At 44.2% G+C, this 12,157-nt stretch overlaps 1 protein-coding gene across 1 annotated transcript in view; it reads left to right on the plus strand.

Moving 5' to 3' along the window:
- COL4A1 (collagen type IV alpha 1 chain) overlaps positions 1–12,157 on the plus strand; it is a 142,937-nt gene that overhangs the window by 73,076 nt on the left and 57,704 nt on the right. Inside the window, exons 3-5 of the mRNA XM_012751870.2 lie at positions 10,772–10,861; positions 10,959–11,003; positions 12,080–12,124. Of these exons, the coding sequence (XP_012607324.1) occupies positions 10,772–10,861; positions 10,959–11,003; positions 12,080–12,124 (180 nt within the window). The remainder of the gene's footprint in view (positions 1–10,771; positions 10,862–10,958; positions 11,004–12,079; positions 12,125–12,157) is intronic.

Here is a 12,157-nt window from a genome sequence, read left to right on the forward strand (position 1 = left end):
CATAGCTATATATGATATAAATAATAGTAAAGTCAGAACATTTTACTTCAGAATCATTCGTTTCGTGTTTGTGCCACTCAGAGTAACTCTGGCAACTTGATCAAATTTGGTCCTTACAGTAATGCTGCCAGGTAAGCCAGGCAGTAGGGTCATCCCTGACTCTCAGAGGGCAAAGGTGATTTTCAGAGTCCAGGTGGTTGGTGCTGAGCCAGGACCAGTGAGAACATAGAAAGCAAGATTCCCAAAGCCCCGTCCCCTTCGTCCAGAGTGCAGATGCCTGTTTTGCAGTCGAGATTGAAAATGAGGTTCCTAAACATGCTCTCTCCCAGTAAGTTTATGTTATTTTCTTGGGATTTTTAACATTTTGTGTTTCCTGATTCACACCTACCATGTGCAGTCTGTGCTGGATGCTGGGAGAGACGTGGAGGAAGGAGTGGCCGCGCCCCGCCCTGGCCAAGCTGCAGGCACCCCGGGCAGCACAGCTGTGGGTGCCCTGGCAGGGAGCTGCAGGGGACCGGGATGTCCCCTGGCATGGCACCCATAGAACCCAATTTTGATAAATGACTGTATTTAACATATTTTTAAGGGAAAAAATTAAAAACATTTTTTTTCTTATTTGCCAATTGGCAATTACTCTCAAGGTTAAACATGAAAGATATCTTGCACTTTTTTGTATTATTAACTGTAATTATTGTCTTCAGAGTATTTCTTTTGCATTTTATGTCTTTAGTATTATCACAGACCCCCCCCCCCAAAAAAAAAAACCAAAAAAAACCCCTATGACTTAGATTGTGGCATTTCCTGACTTTTATGTGTCCTAGTTTTGTTCCAAGACTCTGCCTCACACCCACATTATTAAGTTCAAGTTGATAACATCCTCAGCCAGTTAGATACTTAAGCACTAATTGCTATTTCCCAAATTTTCTGATAATGTAGAGTACCTCTCTATAAATCTCAAGGTTGTTCATTTGGAAGAAATGAAAATAAAGCCATGTGTCTTTACAAGAAAAAGATTCATTTTCCCCTTGTCCAAACTTGGAAAGGAGCTAACCTCTTGTTGCTATTTTGTTATCAATTATTTGTATTCCTGCAATCTCTCTCCTTCCTCCAGATCTTTAATTTAAGTCATGACCTAGAATTTTGAGAATTTCATGGAACTTATAATAGAGAAATGGCAACAGTGTTGGTGAGCAAAGGCATGCTTTTATTCTATATGCAGATTCTCAGCATCATGCCTGCAGTGCCAGAGCTCAAGTGTAAAACATTCATTCAAGCAGTGTCTATTTATAACTCTGAGGTTAGTCTTCACTTAAAAAACATTCTAAGTAAGTAGAGTGGGTAAGAAGCAATACCCAAAGTCAGCCAAAGTATTAAGCAATGGTAACTGGACACTTAAGTGCCCCCTTGGATTAGGGTCTGAGGGACATTCCTCAGTTGGGTTTCCACCTCCCAGCAGGTCAGCACTGAGCCTCATTGTTTTAGACTCTGCATGGAGGCTGCTTCCTTAGGGTATGGCTGCTGGTGTGTCCTGGCATCCCTGGGGTGTCCCTCCATATTACCACTGGGGTGAACTCAGTGCTGGGCCTGATGCTAATCCCTGTCACCTCGGCAGGCCCACCCAGGGAGTATGTGCAAAAGAGGAACTTGTCAGTTGGCTCTTGGTAGCTGTGCCAAAGAAAAGCAAGTAAAACATGGTACCTGGCTGGGCGCGGTGGCTCACGCCTGTAATCCTAGCACTCTGGGAGCCCAAGGCAGGGGGATTGCTCGAGGTCAGGAGTTCGAAACCAGCCTGAGCAAGAGCGAGACCCCGTCTCTACCATAAATAGCAAGAAATTAATTGGCCAACTAATATATATAGAAAAAATTAGCCGGGCATGGTGGCGCATGCCTGTCATCCCAGCTACTCACTCGGGAGGCTGAGGCAGGAGGATTGCTTGAGCCCAGGAGTTTGAGGTTGCTGTGAGCCAGGCTGATGCCACGGCACTCACTCTAGCCTGGGCAACAAAGCGAGACTCTGTCTCAAATCAAACAAACAAACAAAAACATGGTGCCTGCTTGTTGTAGGGTGAATGTGTCACCACTGCGCTTTGCTCAGCTTTGTGCATAATAGATAGCTGTCCCTCTGCAGGGACACACCAAGCTTCAGTGGCTGGACTCAGTTCTTACTTGCTGCAGCATGTAACATGCACAACTGTCTAGGGCCATATCAAGTAAGTTTGCAAGCCTGCAGTGCAGCATCTTTTGTGTTTATACTGTTGTATGGTTTTAAGGATAATTTTTAAATCTATATGCGAGAAGCAGAATAGAAGACAATGGATTTAGGCAGAGCATTCGTGATTTTGATTTCCTTGAGCATCCATGTTGATAAATTAATTTGTTAGCAAAGGAGATTATATCATCACTTTCTTTGAAAGCCATTAAAAATTGCATGGATTTTTTTCCTTTAGAATTGGCAAAAATAAAGAGAAAGGATTAAATTACCCAAAGGCATAAGTTTTCTATTAACTTGCAGTAGAATAGAAAAGCCTTTACATTTTCCTGGCAGTGGGATTGTTTAGTACTAGTTTCTTAAGAGACTTCTCTGCTAAGTGTGTATCTGTTTCATGCGTGTTTTGTAGGATTTTATTTTTTCAGTATTTTCTATTTCCATGCAGTTGTTTACAAAACTGAATTTAATTTATTTTCTGTGTTATCATTAGATTAAAATACTCGCCCAGTTTATAAAATGGATACGAAGAAGCAATCTGAACAAAAACTACAATTCACATTATTTCTAGAGTCAATAGCGTGTACCTGTAATGTAATGGCCTCAATATTCTGCGTATCAGTTTATTATTTGCCTTTAATTAAAACCTGAATGCTAATTAAAATTCTTTTCCATCCTAAAAAAGTTCCATCTTTTAGGCCTTACCAAAGCGATTTCTCTCAGCTTTGCCCACAGTACTGTGTTCAGTGGCACTGAATATTTCACATTTTAAAGCTAGTGAATTTGGGGAAAATATGCAGTCCCACAGCTCCCTCTGGTGGCGAAAAGCCAGGGCCCACAGAGGCTTCCTTGGCTCTTCTCTGCCAGGTAAGATAATGGGACCCACTGCCTCTGCTGTTTGGAAGAGTTTCTCCAAGTCACCTGTGTGTGTGGGAGCCCTTCTTTAACAAGTTGCCTGCCACACTAAAAAAAAAAATTTTTTTTCCTTGGGGCCACAGTGTTTTGTTACGAAAATAGAGTAGAAACTTCAAAAACAAAATGATCCTTTCTAATTTAATGAAAAAAATTTTTTTATTGTTTTCTGTGCATGAGTTATATGCAACTTGAAAAATAGTTCACACAGCTCCCAAGGTGAAGAGACCTGTGAGTTACATATGCTTCACCAGGCCCCTGGCTCAAACATAGCGTGAGTTAAATATAACTCCCATGGCAGTTAGTGTGCTGAGGAGGGGATGTTGCTGAGGTTCCTGGGTGTGTCTGAGGTGCCAGGGCGTGGCAGGGTGGGATGTGAGTGCATTCCAGGTGGAGGCAGCCCCTGGGAATGGGCTGGGTGGTGCGGGCCCTGGGGTGCTGCTTGGGGTGCGGCGAAACAGGGAAGGACGTGGACGTCAGGGAGAGAGACTTGGTGTCCACTGGAGACCCAGCAGGGAGCCTGGACCTTCACAGTGACACCTGCAGAGAACAGACTGCATCTGGGTGTGGTTGATGGGAAGATGGAAACGAACTATTGTTTAAAGGCGAACCACATAAGGAAAGGTACACACAGGATTTGACTGAATAAGCCCACACGACTTTGGAAAAACATTATCATAATGTTTTTCAACTTGGGAGCTGGATTACTTTGGGGGAGTGACTTAAAATAGTTTTATTTAAAAAATATTTTAAGCAGATTACTGCTTTGGAGTAAGAACTAATGAGAGCATTTTAGGCTGATTTTTCTGAAAGAGGATAAGAAACCAGCACTTGCTACTGCTCACAGCTTTGCTATGTGCCTTCCCTCGCTCCATTAGCAGTTCTCTGCTCTCATCAGGGAGAAATGTCTGGAGCTTTTATAAGATTTAAGGATCCCTGGAAATGTTTAAGGTTTTTTTTTTTTTTTTTTGCTGCCAAAAATTTGTCAGCACTCAATTTTGCTAGAACGTTTTTACTGGATCAGTGAAGTCAGATGGTTTGTTTGCTTTTAGATGGCTTTAGGGGAAGAGTTTTAAATTGTTTATAATAAGACTGCACTTAGGGCTTTCTTGAGTTATTCTTGTGTTGAATGATAGTTCTTTAGAAAGTATTTTGTGAAGGACTCTTTTTAATTCATTTTTTTCTTACAAGCTAATGTGCAAAGTGGATTTTCATAGATCAGAAAATATCTACAGTTTTATTTCTTTGCGAATCCTGAATAAGAAATGTTCCCTGCACATCTCTCTGTACCTGTCATTCTGCTGGCTTTGGATTGCAGCTGCCTTAAGCCTTTGGCTCTATCAACCAACTTCATAGCAAAGGTTGAAATTCATATTAGAATACTGGAGCCTAGAATTGTGTCAGAATTCATCATGGGCTCAAATGTTTCAATATCAGGATTTGTCTAGCAAATGAGCACAGACCTTTGGAGACAATTCTGTGTTAGATGCTATGTCTACGGGCAGTCTCATGCCCATGAACCATGTGCTGGACTTAGCGTGGACCTTATCCGTGACATGGACCTTACCCACAGGGGTTGGGATTTTCCAGTCAAGAATCCTCAGGCTGGAAGTCCAGTAGGAAAAATGCAGTCCAGGCTTAGCCACGGAGAGAAAGGCGTTTCCACATCATTTCCTATACATCCAGACTGCTCCAGCCCTCCTACCCCAGCTACTGTCCGTTGGCCAGGACACTGCAGCACTTGGGCACAGTTCTCCCATGCTTCATGCAGACCTCATCACCTCCCTCCTCCACGGTCTCAGGAGCAGGTCACAACAAGGCCAATGATGGTCACAGGGAGGAACATGGAGGTCCCTCAGGTGAGGGGCCACGGCGGGTCAGTCTGCTCACGCCAACCCCACATGGCATAGTAGAGGCAGGACAGGTCCAAAAGTCTAGAAATACAATGGATCTTATAATATATGAAGGTCATGGATTGGGGAGCTTATTTTTTTCTTTTTTTTAACATATTCTGGTTCCGCTCATCCTTTGAATTTGAAAAGATGAGAATAGTCTCATTTTAGAAATAATCTATTAAACTTTCAACTTTTTCCCAACCCCACCCATACAGATGGTGCCCTACTCACTCACAATAGTTCAACTTAAGATATTTCAACTTTGTGATGGTGCAAAAGCGATGCACATTCAGTAGAACTCATACTTCAGATTTTAAATTTTGGTGTTTTTCCTGGGCTGGTGTTGTGTGGTATGATAGTCTCTCAGATGCCGGGCAGTGGCAAGGAGCCATTCTGTTTTTCACTTTTGGTACACTATTAAATGAATGGCATGAAATATTCCAGACTTTTTTATGAAATAGGTTTGTGTTGGATGATTCTGCTGAGCTGTAGGCTAAGTGTTCTGAGCACATTTCAGGCAGGCTAGGCTAAGCCGTGACAGTCAGTAGATTAAGTGTATTAAATGCATTTTCAATTTAGGATATTTCTAATTTATGATGCCAGACGTGCCCATCTTAAGTTGAGGCTGATCTGTACATAGCTGCTAAAGCTCTTGGAAGATACCCACATATTAGTTGGAGAGCTACTATACAGAGATTCCTAACATGGACTACCTGAGGCTCAGGTTCAGGGCTTGAGAGAGAAAAATGACAGTTTGGGGAAGAAGATGAAGGTTTGCAGACATGCGTTAGTGTATATTTAGTATACTTCTAATTAACATATATACATTCTTTTAAGAATCTGGTTATATGTCTCCTAGAGCAGAGGAGAGCCTCGTGTCTCCCTCAGGGACAGCAGCCCTGTTGGTGCTCTGGCCATGTGTGTTGTGTCCCCTCCCCTGCAGCGGTGGCGATATTCCTGCCCCAATGTCAAGCTTCATGGCGTGGACGGAGTTCCCAGTGGGGCCTCGCTGCAGAGTTTTCCATGACCCGGTGACACTGGCTGCAGCCTTCCCACCACTTTCCCAGCAGCATCGGCATTCAGGAAATGGCCCTGCAGATGTCTGATTGTGGCCGAGCTCAAGGAATTGGACTTGGGGAATTTTTGGCTGAGTTCCGCAGTCACCCATTGACTGTGACCCATCCCTTGAAATCGTTCCCCTTCACTGAATGCTTGGTGAGCTCGGCTCCAGATGCCTTAATTATTTGCAGTCTTGCTTGGAAACTGAACTCTCAAGGCACCAGATGACAGAAGGAAGCAGCTGATCCAGTGTGGTGTCCAGAGCCCAGCTTCCTCTGCTGCCACTTCAGCCAGGGGTGCAGACGCCAGCCAGTCTTGCTGGTGGCTGGAGGCTTAGCCTGGGAAGGATGTGGAGATCCCATCCAGCCTCATTTGCTGCCTTTTGTCATTTGCAGGACACATATGTGGGACCCTATTCATGCTCAGTGTCATGTTGTACTGTTGGTTAGCCCATCATCCATTCTCCAGCTTTCAGTGAACTCAAAGTCTGTTCCACACACTGGAATGAATAAAACAATATCTTTGCCTTTGAAGAATGTACAGTATAGAGGTGGGGACTGGATTGCTCATCAGGTTTGATAGGAATGGGTACAGTGCTCTCCACGTGCTGGGTTTATTCCTTAGAAAGCAGGACAGTCTATGCATGGGGGAACCCCAGTGCCCTGGCAACCTTTTTGTGTGTGCCTCTGTCCACTATGAAGATCTGTAATCATATTATTTTAAACTTGAAAAATTAATCAAGATTTTTATTTAAACATAGGGATTTTCTGCTGCCATTGAGACAAGTGTAATATGGCCTTGGGTAATGGAATTTTGATGACTGCTTATTCTAAGTATATGTTGTGTTAACTTCAGCTTTTGTTTTTGGTAATTGTGTTACCCCTCCAATTTAGAAACTTCATACTATTTCAACTTCAGCTGTCTTGGGTGCTGTATATATATTTGAATTTCTGAATTAGATATGAAGGGAGCTATCTATTCTGGTGTTTGATTTCCTGAATTATGAACTTGTTTCCACAAGCATTGTAAGAGAAAGAGAAATAATTAGGTATTATAAAATAACCTTTTCTCCTCACATTTTATGGATTTTCTAAAAAGTATATGCTTACTTTAGATAATCTGTTAAGCAAAAATACTTAAGTTGCTTCATGCATGAAACTATTTCATGCCTAATTTAGAATGGCTAATTTCCATGTCAAGATTTTTCTACATGTTGTATTCTTTCATCTGTGTAGATAATGGCATTTATTCTTCCTTCTCAAATCCTGAAGTTCATCATTTGAAGACATAGCAGTAATCATTTCCATTGTTGTTATATACACTTTGTTTTCTTGATTAGGACTATACCTTGCACTGAAGATCAAGAATGAAACCACAAGACACAATTGCATCAAAACTTTTTGTCTCATATTTTCACAGACTTCTCTTTTCTTTCCTTCATTTTAAACTATCATGCTGTGATACACACTGCTCCTGGTTTTCATCCTGGCCTGGCATGAAGCATGTGTCTGCCATGTTTTTCTGGACCTTGCTGTTAGCACACTCAGGAAACAGATGACCGGGGGTCCTGTTGCTCCCTGACATTAACTGTGCACATCATGCCTGGAGGTCCAGCAGAAGGTGGTGGTCGTGACTGTAGCGTTGCCAGTTGCAGCTGCAAATTCTGGCTTGGAAACTCCTGGCTCCAGTAACCTTTGCACAACTTGTCCAGCTCTTTGCTCTTCCTATAACCCTGTGGAAATTGTTAAAAGCTCAGAGGAATAATTTGGCCCCCATACAGCTTATGCTGTTTGCCAGCTAATTGTATAGCTACTTGAATGCTTATCCTGTCTATTTGCTCTGCTCTGGTTCCCATAATAACCTTGAGCGGGGTTCGGGGTATTAGATTATTCATGTGCACTTTTGTCTGGACAAACGATTAGGAAAGTTAAAAAAAAATGTGGGGAATGGCAAGAACCATGTCGATGGAGGAGTCACTTCCTTCTTAGCTACTTCATTTCAAAACTCTTGGGATAGAGGGATTGCTTAAGTGTTCTGGTGACATTTGGGAAAGAATGTGTTCTTGCAGTAACAGCAAGGACTGGGAATTCGGATTTCTGTATTCCGTTCCCAGGAGCACAAAGGGTCACCCAGTGACATGTGACAAGTCATTCAGCTAAGCATTGGAATCTTAATTTCCCTATCTGTGAAATGGACATAAAAGGGTTGCTACGTTGGGCTAACATAATGTTAGTGAATTGTTTAATATTCTGCTGGGAAACAGCTTGTTCTAGTGACCTAAAAAAACAGGGACTGCAGTGCAGTCTGACCTCACTTCTATTTCTGGCTTTAGTGCTGACTCAGTGAGAAACTTGCAGAAATCAGTTAATCTGCTCTGGTCCTCAGTGCATTCCATGACTACATTGAGAATTATAAAATCTTATCTTCGCTGGTCTCAGCAATACCACCAATATTAAGTAAGTACTAAAAATACTACACCAAATGTATTAGAAAGCGTTTGTATTGACACGCCTTTCTCATTTCCTTCCTATCTCATGTTGGGTTACTTGGGGAATCACAGTTCCTTATTTATTTATTTTCTTAGCCAGCTGTTTGAAGTTCAGTCTGATTACATTTCGAGGAGGATTTTCCTACATCTGAAAACTAGGTGCCCCAGTTGGATGACCTTGTGTAAGGGACTTCATTGTTGGTGTTTTCTGCAGTTGTATCCTTTTGCCACTTCTGCAAGTTAAGGATGAGCATATTTAAGCAGCCCTTCATCTGAGCACGTCTTCCTGGGAATGAGTTTTCCCCTGCCGTCACAGGGCCTCAGGCAGAAGGAGCCGCAGTCCCTCCCGAGTCCCCAGCGGACTGGCACCTGCTCCTGCTGGTCGACTCTGGATGCTGCTGGCCCCAAGGGGCCTGCCAGTCTGCAGGGCTTAATTTCCTTTAATCCATTCACTATTTTATCCTGTACCCTAGAATCTGAAATAATCTCTCCCACATTTATTCCAACACTGCTCTTAGACTCCTGACTTAACACTTCCCAGTAAGCGTATAGCTCCTTGCAGGCCTGAGGCGGGGCCCCAAGTTCATAACCTCACTCTGCACTTACAGAGATGCAGCAGGTGGTTACTTCACCGGTGGGTTCCAGGCCAGCTGAGTGGTCTGGAAAGAAGGATGACTTTGAAAGCACTTGTTTTGCATCATTTCAATTATGTGATGGTAAAAAACTTTTAAGTAACTCCCAGTAATGTGCTATTTTAGGGATAAATGCTTATGTTATATAATGTATAGCTTGTCAGTTTGTTTTGACTTTGAACTAATATAACTTTGAGGAAAACACTGAACACTAAATACTCCTGCCTATAATCTCCAAAGGGCCTTCTGTTTTTAAATCAGCTAACAGCGATGACTTAATCCACCCAGTTTGTATTGTAAGACTGCATTCAAGTCCACAAACTGTAAAGCAAATAAGTTTTCTTGATTTTTTACCTTGATTACAGGCGTTCTTATGTAGGCAATCTAAATACAGCAGTCTTCCTAAAATACTCCTTGCTCCTTTATGCTTATAGAACTACTGTTTCCAGGGTGTGATGTTAGTGCCACATTCCTCCCCATGTCACCGCGTGTCTCCTTGTGGGCCTGCTGCGATCACAGGGGCTGGCTCCCCCTCACCCCGTCTGCTGCTGCCAGTCCGGGTGCTCTGCAGCTCTTCCCGTGTTTATCTCACGTCCATCCTTCAAGGGCACAGGGTCTCAGCACTGTGACTGTGGAGAGCAAGAGAGATCCACTGACTGAGTGAGATTATAATCACCCATGAAAAAAATCCCACTCTTTGTTATCTACCCAATACGTGATGTGGCATTTAGTGTATATAAAGCACTGTCACAGGTGTCACATACAAATATTTTCTGCCGTAAAGAGCTTTAAATAAAGGAGAGAAAATGCACCTGAAGTAGGACTTAGCGTCTGCTTTCAGACACTTACATAGACTTGTGCAATGTTGGATGATGCTTAGAAAGGTAGGTATTTTAGTCAGGGCTCTCCAGAGAAACAGCCCCAGGTAGGTAGGTAGGTAGGTAGGTAGGTAGGTAGGTAGGTAGGGAGATAGATAGATAGATGAAAGGATTTATTGTAGGAATTGGCTCATGTGATTATGGGGCTGAGAAGTCCCTTATCTGCCATCTACAAGCTTGAGAACCAGGGAAGCCAGGTGGCATAGCTCAGTCCAAGTCTGAAGGCCTAAGGACCAGGGGCCTGCAGTGTAACCTTCAGCCCAGAGCCTGAGGACCAGGGGCCTGCAGTGTAACCCTCAGCCCAGAGCCAGGGATCTGAGAACTTTGGGGCATTGGGGCAGGTCCCTGAGTCCAAAGGCAGGAGAGCCTAAAGTTCTGATGTTCAAGGGCAGAAGAAGATGGAGGTCCCAGTTCCAGAAAAGAAAGAGAACTCACCTTTCTTTCCTCTTCCTTTTTGTTCTATCTGGACCCTCAACCAACCGGGTGGCCCCTACCCACTGCCCAGTGCACTGATCCACATGCCAGTCTCTTCCAGAAACACCCTCACGAACACACCCAGAAACCAACCTGACCTGCTCTCTGGAGAACCCATAACCTGTCAGGTTGACCCTACAATTGCCCATCATGGTTGACCACCGATTCGCTTCCTCTGTTTCTGTCATCCAGCCTTCTGCCTGACTCACTGTGTTGCTTCTCTGCAGGGAGAGAGAGGTCTCCCCGGGTTACAAGGTGTCATTGGGTTTCCTGGAATGCAAGGACCTGAGGGGCCGCAGGGACCACCTGGAAAAAAGGTAAGCCTGACTGTGCATGAGAGGGCGGGGTGGGTTTTAGATTACCTCCATCCTTGCGATAAGCAGCTATCACAACGGCATTTCTGTTCTGTCCCAGGGTGACACTGGAGAGCCAGGACTACCTGGAACAAAAGGGACAAGAGTGAGTACACTGAGTACACCGTCACAACTGGTGATAGCGTGATGGGATCTGCTGGCTTCCAGAGTCGGGGGCACGCCACACACTCCTGGGGGCTCCCTGCCAGCCCTGTCCTCTCTCCCTGCCCCTTTCCCTCTGTCTCTTCTCTGCTCCTCCCACAGGGGCGCAAGGCCGTAAGTGAGCGTCACCTGTCACCTCCCGGTCCCTGGTCCTCACGACTGGTGCTGTGCACAAGATGAGCGCCTTCCTGCTTGCCTTTCTGTAAACTTATCTTCTCCCATTTGTTCTTCAAGAGTCTCTTGCGGACATGTTTTTGTTTGGGGGAGGGGCAATTAACGACGCGGCCACAAGGCACACAAGCGTGAGGGCTTCGTTTAATGGGGCGTCCTGACGTCTGTAGCGCTAACCTCGGTCTTCCTTCTCTTCACTTTCTTCACTCTCTTTGCTGCTCCTATTCCTGGAAAATGCAAAATGAAGACCTTTGTAAGAAAATTTTGACGGTAGAAAAGTAGAAAGACATCATAAAGTGTAAACATTTCAATTTTCTTATTGTTAAGTGGGAAGTGCAGCGTAGCCTGCGTGTGCCTGCGTGTGCCTTGTCAGCACGCGTGGACCCTCGGGGCGGAGGCTGGAGGGAGCACATCTGTGACTATCTGGGTAACAGCAGTGTCACTGTGTAGAATAGACAAGATATGATTGCAACTAGAAATAACTCAAAGAACTGATTTATCCCATAAACTCCTCTTCCCAAATGTTGGCGTTTTAATGTTAGTTATATACTCTTTTATAAAACTAGATATTGCAAAAGATGAAATGAGGGCAGAGCTATTTTGTGCATGTGCAGCCGTGGTTTTAGGCGGGATTAGCAGGCGGCTTTTGATGTGGGATTGCTGCTGCAGACCTGGGCGATGTGCCCAGTGGGCTGGGCCCTCAGCCTCTTCTGCAGAGTGCTCAGTCTGCTTAGTGGGCATGTTCTCAGCCCCAGGAATGAGGGTACAACTCCATGAACCAGGGGGTGCAGTAGGAGGAAACGGAGTGTCCTAGCTCTCCACTGAAACTCTTTTATTCCATCCTCACAGGGACCTCCAGGAGCATCTGGTTACCCTGGAAACCCAGGTCTTCCTGTATGTATATAAAATGCACTCTGCTGCTTTTGT

This window comes from Microcebus murinus, chromosome 13 (genome assembly GCF_040939455.1).
Source record: "Microcebus murinus isolate Inina chromosome 13, M.murinus_Inina_mat1.0, whole genome shotgun sequence".
Taxonomy (NCBI): Eukaryota; Metazoa; Chordata; class Mammalia; order Primates; family Cheirogaleidae; genus Microcebus; species Microcebus murinus.